This window comes from Pelecanus crispus, chromosome Z (genome assembly GCF_030463565.1).
Source record: "Pelecanus crispus isolate bPelCri1 chromosome Z, bPelCri1.pri, whole genome shotgun sequence".
Classification (NCBI taxonomy): domain Eukaryota; kingdom Metazoa; phylum Chordata; class Aves; order Pelecaniformes; family Pelecanidae; genus Pelecanus; species Pelecanus crispus.
The window spans coordinates 36,605,879-36,621,601 of record NC_134676.1 but is presented as its reverse complement, the minus strand read 5'-3'; the positions used below and the strand labels follow the sequence as shown (position 1 = coordinate 36,621,601).

At 37.1% G+C, this 15,723-nt stretch overlaps 1 protein-coding gene across 2 annotated transcripts in view; it reads left to right on the top strand.

The window, feature by feature from the left end:
* The window catches only part of ZDHHC21 (zDHHC palmitoyltransferase 21), a 32,050-nt gene extending 16,817 nt beyond the window's left edge, over nucleotides 1-15,233 (top strand). For both annotated transcript variants that reach the window (XM_075727038.1, XM_075727037.1), the window contains 3 exons: nucleotides 264-380; nucleotides 14,527-14,570; nucleotides 15,101-15,233. In XM_075727038.1, coding sequence (XP_075583153.1) covers nucleotides 264-380; nucleotides 14,527-14,570; nucleotides 15,101-15,233 — 294 coding nt within the window. The remainder of the gene's footprint in view (nucleotides 1-263; nucleotides 381-14,526; nucleotides 14,571-15,100) is intronic.
* Nucleotides 15,234-15,723: the final 490 nt, after the last annotated feature.

Genomic DNA, 15,723 nt, shown 5'->3' with positions numbered 1-15,723 from the left:
CTATTCCCAAACCTTAAATACCTGAATGAGGTTTTTCAACAGTCTGGCAAAAACCCCCCAACTATTCACATGTATATATAAAAGATCATTGGTTTATAATTTTAGCACATAAATGTATCAATGATTTGCAAAGTAGCTCAAAAATCCAGTGTTTGCCTTTAGCTGTAAGTCTTTGGGGACAGCTCTTACCTAGTATTTCCACTTGGTTCAAAGACTTAATTTGTAAGTGCTAAAGTCTCTCTCTTCTTTCTGTCTTGTTCTAGGATGTTTTTGTATTTAGACATGAACTTGCTCTCCTAAGAATATCTACCTTCATGGGTCTAATAATATTAGGTGGAATAAGTGGACTCTTTTACTCTCAGCTAATGGGTATTTTCACTGTAAGTATCTAATTTTAGAAGTATATATTAGTTTTATTTTCAATAAAATTAATAAAAGAAAATCAAATTGCATTTAAGGGAAGAATAGAGAAACACACTATGAGGCACTTATTTGGTATGTGCTCTGTCAAGACTCTTGTCTCCAAGGAAGTCTTAAGAAGCCTTCTAACAAACAAGTGTCTAATAATTCACCTATCAAGGCAATTTCCTGATTTGTATTACTAAAATAAAACCATACATTGTCCTGGAATTGTGCTGTGTGCAAAGTACGTATTTGTGGGGTTTGATTTTTGTTTTTATTTTAAACTCTTAGGTGCCCTGGTCTCATTTATCCTTTGTGACAGTGAGGCTCACTGATAAATCATACATTCTGAGAACACAGACTTTTTGTTAAGTACTTTTATTCAATATGCTTATGTTCATATCTCTTCAGTTACTAAAGTGTGGAATGGAATCATGTACAATTTACAGTCCAAATGCATATTCTGTATTTAAAGGTACAGAAAAAAAATCCTCTGCATTGAAAAATTTTCCAGTTAAATGAATTTGGTAATGTAATAAATATCTACCAGAAACAAGCTTTTGTTGCTGTAACATCCTGTTCTGTACATTAGAAGTTAGTCAATGCCAGTGAATTCTTCAAAGTTACCTTGAGAATCCACGGAAGTGTTTGAAGTACTGCAGTGCTGAACAGAGAGAGTACGTTAGTTGGATCTGTATATGTCTGAAACGGTGTATGATCTGGCCTGCAAAACTTTTTTTAAAGACAATAGTGTACAAGATGACAGCATCTTTGTGACCACAACTGATTGAGATCTGCCTGAGATTTTGTTTTGGGATTATGAGGTTTTATACAGTATTCACCTTTGTAGGTGCCTAATGGAAAACCTCCTAACTGTATTATGTAATTCATTTGTATGGAATAAAGGACAAAAATTACTGTATAGTTTTTCCTTCTGTTAGATAAAACAATACTACTGCTTATTGTTTTTATTGTATTACCTTTACAAAAATTTACTGCCTTCTGCTCTTTGTGAGACTATAGTTATTCTGTGTATTATTTTTTCCATCCTCCAGCTGCTCTACCAGACTGATTTCTGTACTTTCTGTCAACCCCCAGGTCTACAGATTTACCTTCGTGCCCCTTTGCTGTGTACCTAATTTCTGTTCTAGTGTCTTGCTGACAGGTTCTCATCTCCCTGTTTAAATGCTGGCATGCAACCAACCTTTGTGTCTGCGTCCTCTAGAGTTGGGATTTTTTTCTAATCCAATACTATGCATTGCTGGGTATCTAGCTGAAGTGGTGCAGACACCGGAATTCTGCTCACCATCACTCCCAGTAGTGGGAGAGACAGAAACTCAGGGAGCCTTGGAGTTCAGATGCCGAAATATGGATGTCTTTTTAGTCTATTAAATGGATACATGAGAAGGAACAAAAAGGCATGTGATTGGTACTACACTAAAACATAGAAATGATACAGAGGAAAACAAGGAACAAAGCCTAAGTCTTCCATTCTGTTCTCTGTGCTGCCAGAAGCTGAACTAAATTTTGGCAGTGGCCATCAGCATCCATACAGATACCATTAGTATACATGAAATAAAAACTCTCAGACTGAACCTGATTCTGTCAGATACACATGAAACTTGGGACATTTCTGTTCTGACACAGGATACCAACTGGGCTGCCTCTGCAACAGGCATGAATTCCCAGTATGTTCTTTCACCGTTCTGAGCATTAACACTGTTAGGCTGCTAACACCACTGCAAACTCTTATAAGATGCTGTAAAGCTCCTTTATTCTATGTCAGTTGTATAATATACTGTGAAGTATACTCCCTTGCACTTACTGAGCTGGCCACTGCCCTGGAACAGATGTGGGCTAATAGCATTTTCAAGTCCATCCTCCTTTTATGTGCTCAGATCATAATTCTGTGGATCACTGAGCTGCAGTATGCCTGGATACTCTCTTCTGTCCTCTTTGCCAAACTTTGTGAAACAAACACACCACAGTAATTGCGGGTGTGGATGGACTGTGAGAGGCAGATGCTGGAAAGTACGCATCTTCTGCATGAGGGCCTGACACTGCACCCTACCTGTAGCAGAGGGGCTGTTGTGCTTTGCTCATGGGGACAAGTTTGTAGGTTTGGGATTGTTGGGTTGGGATTGCTGGGGAAGTCAAAATCCATTACTGGGATCTCCAAACTAATTCATTCACACCATGTGGATGCTGTTGCATTGACTCATTGAAGAATGTAGGTCATCTGGTCCGTCCCCTGCTCAAAGCATTTCCATACCAGCAGCACAGTCATCTTCTTCCTTTTCATTCCTTTCTTCACGAGTATAGAATTGGCAAGAATAAACAATACAGTCATTTTGAGGAAATCTGCTTGGGAACAACTAGTCAGACTTCAAATGAACAAAGCCAAATCCATTTGGTGAGGTTGTGCTTAGTCTGCAAGTTGTGTTAGAAAATCTTTCTGTACAAACGGGTTTTCTATTGTCAGCATTGTAGTGTGGAGATTTGCTTCCTCCATAAGCACTTACTAACAGCTTTGGGTAAACAATGGAAGAGGCAGAGGAGAGGGCAGCAGGTGAGTAGTGAGTAGTTTCTCTGCAGGTTCCTCAAAGACATGCCTATGATGCATAGAATAGGGAAACAAAGAAACTGGGTATACCCACTCTCAGTGCTGAGTGCAGTATGGAAGACATTCAAGTCCTGTAGAAGCAATGAACCATCATCACTAAGAGACAGTGATGTTCCTACTGTGTACTGCGCTGGAGTTACTGTTCAGCATCTAACCTTCCTGTATAAACTAAGCCAACTGTATCTGAAATGAGCTCTATTTAAAGTAATGAATTAATGATGAACTTAAGCTTAACTTAGTATAAGGTACAGATCAAAATTAATTTAACAGCAGAACACAATCGTTGAAGCATAATAATGCAGACCTGAGGATCTGCTTCACCTTTTTCAAAAGGCCCATGCTCTTGCCCACTTCTCTTGCACACATCTCTGGGCAGGTTCAGCAATCACTGAAATTAATGCTGTCTAGAATAGCTGTGGAGCAATTAATGTAACATGAATGCTTTAACTGTATGTATCTATGCCTTCAAGTGTTTGAGTTTCTTTTAAATTACAGAATCATAGAATTCTATATGGAAGCTATATAGAATATAGAATTCTATAATATAGAGCTCTTGTGCTTCTACAGGAAAACAGATAATAAACATTTTCCTAGTTCATGCTCCATGCCTGTGTTTGCAGTTTGACATCAAGCCAAGATTAGTTCCACAGCTCCTGGATAAAAGTTATTTTTAAATAATAGAGACAATCAGCATTGCAGCTCTGTGGTCTAAACTTTGATACATACTGTTGCTAAATGAGTCCAGCAAGTTCAGGTTTGTTGGGGTTTAACGCTGTTATTTATCTATATTTAGACTGGATATAAGGAAGAAATTTGTTACAATGAGGGTGGTGAAGCACTGGAAAGGGTTGCCCAGAGAGGTAGTGGAGGTCCCATTGCTAGAAACATTCCAGGTCAGGTTGGATGGGGCTCTGAGCAACCTGATGTAGTTAAAGCTGTCCCTGCTCACTGCAGGGGGCTTGGGCTAGATGACCTCTAAAGGTCCCTTCCAACCCAAAGCATTCTATGATTCTATATTTCAAATGCTGCCAAAATTGTATTTTTGGAAAGAAAAACTCAAGATTTATCGAGCTTTGACCCTTTTGTAGCAAACTCGGGTTGATTTCTGGAAAATTATATAAGAATGGTCAAGCAAGTTCACCCACTGCAGCAAGATAGATAAAGTCGAATGTATGGAATTAATTTGCATTAAGTGACCTTTGTATACTCCAATTTTAGAAGCAGAGTTGTTCTTTACTAGAGTTGAGCTAAGTGATAGCTTGACAGGCCATAAGAATGAGCAGAAGTTTTTCGTAGGATTTTAAGGGGAAATACTGGCATTTTCTCCTCTTTAATAATTCTTTTCAGGTCAAAAAATGTTGTCCAGCTGGACATATAATGGAAAGGATATATCTGATATACTCCAGCATGTTTCTCTGGAACAGGTCAGTAGCTAAAACAGGAAAGCAAAGAAGCACAGTAGGAAGTGCAGGTGAAATACTCTGCTGTGTGTGCTGGCACCTTCCAAAATTCAGTGGTGTGCAGTTGACTGATCTTCTGTGCCTATCATTGCATAACTCTCATTGCTTATAACAGTAGATCCATTATGTAAAAATTCTTTAAGAAAAAAATGCATGTAATCTGATGTTACCCTGTTTCATGTGTGTTCAACAGATACTAAGATGCTTGGAAAAAATGTGCTCTCTGGTAAAAATGAAAACTTTGTAATGTGTACTCAAATTTAGCTGTTACACAGACAATGTTCTTAAGGTTGTACTGCTTGAGAAGGTGATTAATAGACCAAGTTACCTAACATGCGGTAATTTCTGAGTAGGTTCGCCACCTCTCTTATCGTGGTATCACTGTTAGGGTATCATTAGCACAAGGCTGTTCATATCTCGTCTGGAGGTCCAGGAAGCCAAAGAGCAAGGGAGGTGACTTCCTACAATGAGAGGAGAACAGCTGGTTGGCAAAAACTGTCCTTAGAGGAACTTTTGACATGAATTGTTCTGACGAAGAGGGGAGCAGCTGAGGTGGCCTCTGTATACGGGATTAGTGCTTTCTCCCTAGAAACCAGCATATGTGAAACACACTTCTAGCAGAAGGGGCACATGGCTCTTTTCATCCTTCTTCTCTGATTGCTTTCCCCAAGCTCTCTTAGCCTTCTTCTAGCATGTGTCTGAGATTGCTCTTGGGGAACTTTTATTTGGATACTTTGGAAATAGAGGTATCCAAGTTCTCTCTAATAAATTTTCTCTAATTCAGAAGTCTTTGAAATAGGGAGAAATTTAAGATCCTAATTTAGGAACTCTAGGATCCTAAGAAGATACTCTTTAAAATCTCAGCATAACAATTAGTCATATAATTTTCATGTTTCTAGGGAAGCGGAAAGAAGAAACCAGTTTCACCCATGAAGAAAGCACTGTCTGATGTAATTTCCAAAATGACCGTGCATTTATATTGAAGGCCTGCTTATCTTCCATGCTTGGTGCTTGCTTTTCCAGTCCTCTATTCCCTGTCATTGCTTGTAGTGCAAATTTTAATTTTATATTCGTTAACTGGAAATGAGCTTGTATTCGTACATTTCCAGGCAGCATGATGGTTTTTAATGACTTTGCTTGAGAAGTAAAAGCAATCTTAGCATAAAACAGTAAGTTTAAAAAAAAAAGGTAAAAAGATTTTTGTGAGTTGCATCCTAGAAAAACTAAATGTTCTCCTACTGAGAACTGGTACCCCTTACTTTAGACTACTTATAGCTGCTTCTAGTCCCGCAAGCAATTATTCCTCTTTTGCATCAACCACTACAGGATTAGAACAAAGCTCTAGTATAGACACTTTCAAACTCTGTGAAGGTAGAGAGGTGAGGTTTTATTTGGTGGTTTGTCATAAGTAGTAAAAATACTATTTACAGATAAATTATCATTTTACTTGAGATAGATAGTTCCATTTCAGAAAGTTTTTAAATTTTCCACAAAAAACATCCAAAATATATACTGTTTTCTGCGACTACTGCCTATACCTCTTAATGGCATTGTATTGCAATGGCAAATGCAAAGTTTATCTAGAAAAGATTATTTTGCACTTAACCTAGCAGAAAATCTTGAAGAGCACATATCTGTGTTACTAGGTTTTATTTCCTATTAGTTTTTCTCTGTAGTTATCCTCATATCAAATAATAAAATTTAATTGGAAGCTAAATCAAATGGTATCCAGAAACTTGCTTACTTTCTCAAGACATATTTTCTTGATGTGTTTTTTAAAAGCCCACTATTATTTGATATTTTTATATGTAAAAGACGCTTGTTTTCCTAAAAAAGGCATAACTAGCCTATTTATTCATTTATTCATATAAAAAGGCATAAATTCACCTAGGAAAAAAAAAATGTCTTTTTTATCAACTACAGATTGCTTCTAATTTATGATTATAGGCAGTAAAGAGCTGTAATTCAGGCTCTTTTAAAAAGGTGGAACTGTCAGGATGCTGATGTGTGTATTAGGACAAGACCAGCCCTGGTATTTGCATTTTTCTCGCTTGTGTTCCATTTTTGCTTTAAGAAAGTACTTCTGTACGTCTTTCCCATCACTGTGACAGTTAAATGATGTTAAAAACCAGTTTTTATACAGTAAGATTCTGACATCGGTTGTGTTTGATCTACAAGGCATTACTGTCAAGTAATAAATAATATGGCATGTTTTTTTAAAACAGTAGCTTGTCTGATTATTTTGATACTTGTTCATATCTGGCGAGGTTTTAAATTGCACCAGACACTACTAAGTATTCAATTTGCTGACCTTTTTTAAGGCTGCTACCTTTCGCATATGTGAGATTTTCTTCCTCTCAAGATCTGTGGTGTTCTTTATTTTGTTGGCTGCCACCTGTCTGAAGCAATCAGCTACTTCTTTCTCTTCCTCTGTACAAAAGGAAAATCCCGTCTTCCCATGGATGGTGGAAGGTAACAGGATAATCAGTTCAGCAGTGATCCTCTGATGTCATTGTGGGAGCCCTGTAAAAGCGGATTAACTGTGACCCAGATAAAATAATTAGAAATTACTTGGACACTTACAAATAACTGATCTACTAATCTCATTTCCAAAGTTAAAAAAGGCCTGTCTCTCAACGTAACGCTACCAGATGTTTCAGTTAAACAGCATCCTTTGCAGAGACTAATCTGAACCCTAATTTTAAAGGATTACCTTTGATTGTTTTTTATTTCAAACACTAAACAGTTTGTGTTTTCATTTTTCCATATGTTCAAACAAATTATTTATATAGAATTAAAGAAATTTTCTTCATTTTTCCACTGTAGTCCATCAAATACAATTTTCTGTGATTTTTGCGTCTTAGTATTGCAGAGAAAAACTTTTCATTAAAATTATTTAGTAATTAACTTGTTTCTCTGGGGCAGAACTATATAATGGATGGGCTTTTATAAATTTAGTAGATACCATGTGGTCTCTGTGCAAGGTAGTGGATGTATTCTCATAAACTAAGTGGACAGTGACTTTATTAATTTAATTAATGCTACCAGGGTTTCCTGTTAATTAACTGTTTGAATGGTGTACAGTGATATGCCAATATCCTGGTGCATCAGTACTGTGTTGATGCGGTAGAGGGAAATTTCCCTTTATTTGCTTTGAGGAGGATGGAAAGGAAAATAGTTTAACAGCTGTTGTTCAACAGTCTGTCTGGTGCACAATGTGATGCCTACAACATAAATTACTCCCCTTAGAAGCATTTTAAAATGTTCGTATTTATTAAGTGCTATATTTTATTATTGTTGCAATGTTTCTCCTTTTCACCTTCAAGTAGCAAATATATTTCACTAGCTAGTTTTTGTTGTTCTTGTAAACAGATCCATCTCCACATGAATGTCTTGAACTTACTACTTCATATATTTTAACTATTTTGCTTAGTGTGACTGATATTTACAGTAGCATGTAGTAAGGAATATTATTCATTTTGCTCAGTGCTTCTTCTCAAAAGGACAAAGATTTCCGTTTAAGGAAATTGGAAAAAGATGGAAGTTACACAAATTAATTTTCTGATATATTTATCCAAAAAGAGTATTTTCAAGCAGTTAATTCTCTTTAGCAATACCATTTCATTTAAGAGTATAATGCAAAAATGAAATGCAAACAATAAAAATGCCAGTGAAAAATTTTACATTCCTTGTGTAATCAGTAAGTCAGACAAATTTTTACAAAGTTTGAAATGCAAAATAATGAAAAGGTAACTGCAGTTATTCTATTAGTAAAACCAAAGGCTTTTTAATTCTTTGCCTATTTCATAGTGTGGATCCATTGCTGTTTTAATATAAAGTGCACAAGTGGTGTAGTTGTGCTAAAATGCTTTTTGTCTTTAAAAAGAAGTATCTTATAATTAGAAATATTTGTAATCATATCTTTAATCAGATAATCTATTAAATACTGTTTTGATTAGTGAAATACTGAGGGCTTTTCCTGTTTATTCAAACATGGCAGAAGTGTAATCAAGGAACTATTAATCCTCATAATTAAGTTTAGCACAGAAGAAATTAGGATTGGAAGGGGAAATTAGGAATCCCAGGCAAATGTGTTCTTTACCTGGCTATAATAAAGTGTAAGATGTAAAGTAATTGTACAGGGAGAGCAGAGCAAAAGGTAAAGTATAAACCCAAATAGTAATTTGAAATTAGAGATGTAACAGAAAATAAATTCATGTTAACATTGTCTGTATCTTCCTTATTATTCTTATCCCTTCCCCTTTTACTGTCTCTACTTTTAATCCACCTATAGGAAAATCTCCTATTAGAAGACTGCATAAAATCCTATAAATTAAATTGTCAGGAATTAGTGATGTCCTGGTCTGTGAATGGGATTTGGTTAACTGTGTAAAGTCTTTTGTATGTTTACCTTATTTTTCTCAAATAGAGAAGCAGTTGGTTTAATGTTTTTAATGAATGTATCCTGACAGTCTTAAACACCTATTTACCATCAAAATAAAATTTTAGTTTATTTTAAAAAAACTTTTTCATGAGCTGTTCAAAATGTAAGAATAAATTCAAGTGTAAGACATGCCAAGTGGCAAATTATCTCATCTGTTTTATTTAGATCACTACATGGTTTTACATGAAGTGGGAGTACTTTTATTGAAATTAATTATTTACAATATTATTAATGAAAAGGGTTAGAAAATTTAGTCAAAGAGATTTTATACTGTGCAGAGAGTCAAAAATATCATGCCAGAAATATCCCCTGTTCCTCACTCAAGGAAGAAGTCCTTTTACAACTCAGTTATTTTTCTAAATAGTAAAGGAAGTAAGTTTAGCCAATTGAAAATAAGTAACTATAATAATGTTTGAGTGTTCTGGGGACATTGTAAATGTCATAAATGACGTTCTGTTTACAAGTTGCTTGTCAAATTTAGACATCAGACCATTAAAATGGCTTCAGTGTGAGGAAGGACAACAGCTAGCCTTCCTGAGCATTTTTTTCTTAATAGTTTTGTCTTAAGGTATTGGTAAGTGTCAAGAAAAATAATAGGTTTTGTCATGTGTCTTCCTGTCATGCAGCTACCTGCACCTAACACACCATGGATTTTGACTGAAGAAGAGAGATCTATTTCTATCATCTTCCTTGTAGATGTGTTCCTAATCTGTTATCAGATGTTCCTTTTTCATTGAATCATTTTCTAATATCTGACAAATACATTGGAAATCTATTTAACTAAATTCATCAGAGCATAGAGGAGTGTAGGAGTATTCCCGAGATACAGTGTTGCTTCATTTTTTGTTTTGCACACAATTGTCTGCTTTAGGGATTTAAAGTTAAAACTGAAGTGGTAATTTTCAGGCTGAACCTAATTGGAATTCATAAAATTAATCATATTATCTTATGTGAGAAGTCTAGATTAAGAAAACAATACTAAAAAGTGGCCAAATGTCAACCCAAAATGTAATTGATGCAAAAAAGGAAAGTTTCTGAAATATGGAGTATTCGTTCTATGAGAGATTCAGTATTCGATATTCTTCAGCTGCTCACCTGTCATTCACATACACACAATGAAAGGATGTTAGGTAGAAGGAATGAAAAAATGTGTTGTTCAGGCAGAGGACATGTTGTCTTGCACTTTTGGATAGCAGCAATGGCTGCAAATCCAGGAAGGCTTGCAAGTTTTGTTTGTTTTTTTTCTTTCTGCTTTATCATAATTTCCTGTTGATTCTTATATACTGAGTATTTGAAAATACTGTATTAAAAAAGCATGGCACAATGCTTACATTCTTCTATTGCAAGTATGGAATAGAGCTGTGTTGATTACACATCACTTTAAGCAAACACAGATGAAAAATTGAACCAGAGATTGTGGCTGCGTGCTTTGGAGTTAGTCCTGTGAGTTACAAATTACAGCTTCTCCTTTGGAAAACACGAATCAGTAAAGGAAAATATGATTTCCACGTGCTTCTTCCATGATAAATTACTTCATGATGAATCCCATCCTATAGCACAGTTTGTTAAACAGTGCATGTGATCTTTTTAAAGAAACTGTTTTTTCAGGCAGTTGGTTATGCTAATTAAAAATATAGATGTGAAAGATATACTCCGCTTAGTAGCTAACACAGGTGCATTCATTTGCAAATGAATCTTAAGTTGGTCTGCAGACTTCAGTCAGTGCTCTTACATGTGTCTCTCCATTCCTCTCGTAACAGTCTTAGCTGTGGCAGTAGCTTACGTCACTTAGAGTAGACACACTGCTTTTGCAGACTTGTAGTAAGTCCTCAAAGCAAAAAACACCATTCCTCTTGCCCTCAGCAGAATTTGAACCCTAACCCTTTTCCTTTTGTTTTGAAGTGATACGTTGTTAATCATTGTTGTGTTTATGTCCTCTAATTTCTTTTGCCTTTCTCACTAAGGTATGATTTTTTCCCTAGTTGCTTTAAGATGCTTATCAGTGGGTATGTGTCTCTGAATAACCAGGTGCAGAAACAATAGCTGTTTCCAATCTGGATGATGACTTTGGGGGTCCAGATGACCCATCGTGTGAAATTAATCAGCTGTGGGTTATTCAATTTCATCTTGTATGCAATTGTAAATTTTACAGGATTTTTGGAGATAGAGATTACTAGACTCAATAGATATGTCATGTTTGCTCACACCAAGTTATTTTCAACTTTTGGATGAGTACCAATTCTCCAAAAGATTTTAACATCAGCATTAGCTGTGAGTTGGGTGTGGGGGTGGGGGGAAATCTTAGCAGAGTTCTATTTGTATTAATAGTAATCCAAGCTGGTAATAGATGCAGACAGCCAAAGCCTCTTAGGCTGAATGCACTAATACTAATGTAGCAAAACCTTGATATACATCAAATGCATAATTAAAACAGATGATATTCTGGTTGAAAGCCATTCGTGAGATGTGTTAACAAACAGAACACCTTGTCATTCAGAAGAATAGTGGTTATTCTGGTCCTTTTGCCTCCAAAAGAAGAAATATTCATTTGTCTGAGAAGAAAGCCTTAAATATTAGGCCAAAACTCAACTGTGTCCCTCTCCCTTTCCTTCCTCTCCTCTCTCCAGAGGGGCTGCTGAGTTTCCTGGGGTGCTGTGAAGTTTCACTTTCATGTGAAAAGGTAAATTGGTTCACTCTCAAATGAAAGTACATTTCAAATGACCCCAGCTGTTTGGCAGTAGTGTTGGGGGAGGGAAGCTGTGAGGGGAATTTGGTTTCTTAAGTTCAGTCACCAGCACTTGTTAAGCAGCTAAACTTCAGAGAGAGATGTTTGCTCCCATTCCCTCCAGCCCTAGTTCACAGCTTTTAAAATGTGGCTATGAAGTTTTTTTAGTTCTGAAAAAGTATCCCAGAAGCAAAGGATTCACTGCTCAGTCCCAGTTCCTTTATTGTAAAGCAAAAGTATTCTACAGTAGATGTTGGCATTTTAATGGAAGAAGGAAGGAAGGAGGGGAGGATTTCCTTTGACTCCCTATCCAACTAAAATCCTTAGTATGTTTTAAAAGTGTGGAAGCTTGACGGTCTTTTCTTACAGTCATTTTCTGTCAGTTCCTGACAGAACAGTCAGTTCCTGTTTTGGTGCTTTCACTTAGTTCATTAATTTAATGGGTTACATTTTTGAGAGAGGCAGACCCCAATGAGCATCTTTCAGGTCTTGATAACATGCCATGGTAACAATTAAAAAGAAATACAACCCCCAGTTCCCAACCTGGGAATTTGTCCCAAAATCTCAAATACAGTATTTTAGGGAGCGGTACAAATGTATTCATGAATAAACAATGTGCAGAAACATAGCAAAAAGCCATATTTAAGGTATTCTTTTGTTATGTTACTTCTGCACCCAAAGCTGTTTCAAGGCTCCTTTTGCGAAATGATAGCATAAATCTGTGCAATTATAGTCTGGACTAGCATGTTACTGTTCTGCAAAAAATCATTAGCAATCATTGCTTTCAAACATACCAATACTGGTTTGTACTATCAGGTAGACAGCTTTGATGTGACCAGAGGATAATTCCTAGAGCTGAAATATTTTTGCAGTTGCCGGAAGGAGCTACAGCATCTCATGAAAATGCTGTTAAAACCTCACTGGAATGTCATGGAAGTAATGTGTGTGTTTATTTAGTCCTTTTTAATTCAGAAAGCTGTGTGTGATTTTCTGTGGTCAGAAAAGGTGGTGTTTGTTCTGACAAGAGTTGGACAAACGGCCAGCCCAAGGAAGCAGAATGTCCCTTGGCCGTGCAGTCAGGTCCTGCCCGAACAAGGAGAATGGCTTGCGTCTTGCAATGCTTCCCTTCACCCGTGGCAGGTGAGGGGGAATACGCTGGACAGGCCCATAAGGTGGAGAGGACAAGTGGTTTATCTGTGGCAATCAAAACAACAGACAGTATTTACAGTCTGCTGCCGCCAGTCCTGTCCTCTCTCACCATTGAGCGGGTGTTCAAATCCACCTGACGACGGGGCCAGAATGGTTTGTGTAGTCTGCTGTGGGCATGCCTCCTCTGCACAAACAGGGAAGAGCTTGCGCATCCCACTGGGCTGGTGGTGCACAGAAGGGGCCTCCTCTCCTCTGCCATAGGGCGTCTGGAATTCGGCTGGGTAGGTCGTGGGCAGAATTAAGATTTTTGCCATTTAGCATGTGGTAAAGGATCCTGTTCCAAAACTCATCAGAGCTGGGAAGCGGATTTAGGAGAAAACTTGGCAAGGGGAGTTGAGGCCACCCGTGTGTCTGGTGAAGCAGGGAAGCAGCTTCCTGTACATTATTCCCCACTCACATTCCACCCTTCCCCTTCAAAGCTTTATGAAAGATGGTGGCAGAAATCCCAGCAGTGCCTGCACTGAATTGGATGCACTGATGGCAGGAACAATCAAAGAACACAGTATGGTTTTATTGCTAGGTAGTGTTTCCAGATGACAATGAAGTCGCAGCCTAATTAAACCACAGCCCTTGTGTCTCTCTATGGCTGGGACAATAGAGACTAGCTCTCGGTTTCATTCAAACACTAGTGTAATCTGACAGGTGCATTATGTGCATGCCTAAATCAGTGAACGGTAAAGGGAAACAGCAAGCTGCCATGAAAAGGAGATGGAACCATGAGAAATATTTCAATTATTGTATTTTGGACTTCATGAGTGATTTTGGGACATAATGAACTATGAATGTGCATTGAAAACACTAATGCTGCTGGAGTTAAAGTGATACTAAGCAAGCTTTTTTGATAAATATATAGTGCAAACGTGAGAAGAAAGTACTGTTGTTGGTAGTTTTCAAAGTTTTATTTGGGGATGAGCTAATCTTAAATTGATTTGTTAATTATAAAACTTTGTGACTCATTAACCACGTTCAGAAAAGTGAAGTATGAATTTAATTTACTGTTAGCTGCAGGGGTGCCTTCACTCTGCACATTATTTAGTTTTTGTTACATTTTAAGAGAGTAATTTTCATATTTGTTATTTACCTGTAGAGACTATGGAAACTGATGGTATATGCCCAGTGGTGCTGTTTGCATTACAATACTCATGAAGACAGCGATTTTAAAACTTCTTAATAGCGCCTGCTTTTCAAAATACTACATCTGTTAATGGCTGCATTTTACTAAATTTTCCTGTGGTTATCTCAGTGGACTACTCCAAGTCTGGAATGGGTGCTTGTGAAAAGCATGGCAAGAGTGTACTTTACACATATTACTTCTAATTGTCCCGTGAATTAATTGTAATATCTGAATTAATTTTAGCTGTGATAATGCTGTAAGTTTTTGTTGAAATTCTGTGGTATGTGCCATCATAGTAAAACTACACAGCATAGTTTCACCTCATGTTTGTAAAAATCATTTAACAGACAGAGTAAATTTGCGCGTATAATCTCACAGCTGTTTAAAACTAAAATGGTGTGTGAGTAACAGGTAACCTACCGGACTAATGCCAAAGCAGTGTACACTAAGAATTGATTTCCTGCTTTATTTAGTTGCTTTTGTAACGACATTTTAGCAGTCAGGAATGTAAATAAGTACTTTTTCACTTTGTTTTCTTTTCTTCAACAGGACACTACAAGTATAGAAAAAATGTCAAACTGTTGTGAAGACATGTAAGTACTGTAGAATTTCTACATTTATTTGCTGAAAAGCTAAAGGAGTAGCTGCTTTTTTTAACTGTGTGAGAGAGAAAAGGAACTGAAGGCACTGTTAGGATTATTTTGCATGGGACTATGCCTTGTGCTTCCTATCTCTTGCAGCAGCTCACTAATCTTTTAATACTGGTTGTACACAAAGTAGCCTCACATAGTTCCCATTCTTTCCAAAGCCAGTGGAAATATATTTTCTTTCAAAAGTACAGATCAAAAGGCACTTTCTGCTATGTCTTGCCATACATTTCATTGATTCTGAGGTTCTCCTCTGCTTCAAAAGTTGCCTTCAGTTGATTGACGACAGAGATAGTTTCTGTTCTCCAAAGTTAAGTCTCAGCTGCGTGCCGTAATGAAAGAAAAGCTGTATTTGTGATGCTGGGACGCAATTCATCAGAGTCCAGTAATGGATCCCCAGCCAACCTGCATTGTTCTAGCTGACTGAAGTGCACCATGGGCGTGCTGTCTTTCGCTAATAATGCTGTCTTCTGTAGATCGAGGCCCCGAAAGCCATGGCAGCAGACCTTCTCAGAAGTTTTTGGCACTCGCTGGAAGATCCTGTGGTTTGTTCCTTTCAGGCAGAGGCAACCACTGCGAGTTCCCTACCACTTTGCCAATCACGTCTGAACAGATGGATGGTGGGCACAGATGGGTCCTCAATGCTGGAAGTGTGTTACAGGTTTTATGATAATAGGACTATGACAGTCTTCAAGTCAATTAAAATCCTCCCACCAATCATAGGCATCATAATGTGCCCCAGGCTTTCTTTTAATAGTGGTCTTGATTCTGTTCTGAGATTAATACAAGTTGCATGTTTAACTTTAGGCATATTTACTTTCATATTAGCTTTCCAAAGGGATTTATTTTGTCTTTGAGGTTAATACTAAAACCAAATGACTGGAATGCAGTCTTACTCTATTTGTTTGATACTGGCTCTTTTGCCTTTTTTTTTTTTTTTTTTTTGGTAGGAAGCACTGAAGTTTACATTGATTGTTAGCTTTCCCACTAAGTGTCTTATTCTGCCTTGATTTTTTTTTAATTTTTTTTTTTTCAGTAGGTCTGTCTAGATAATATTTGTGTCCTTTGTCTGGTACATGTGTTTAAAATTCCCTGGTAC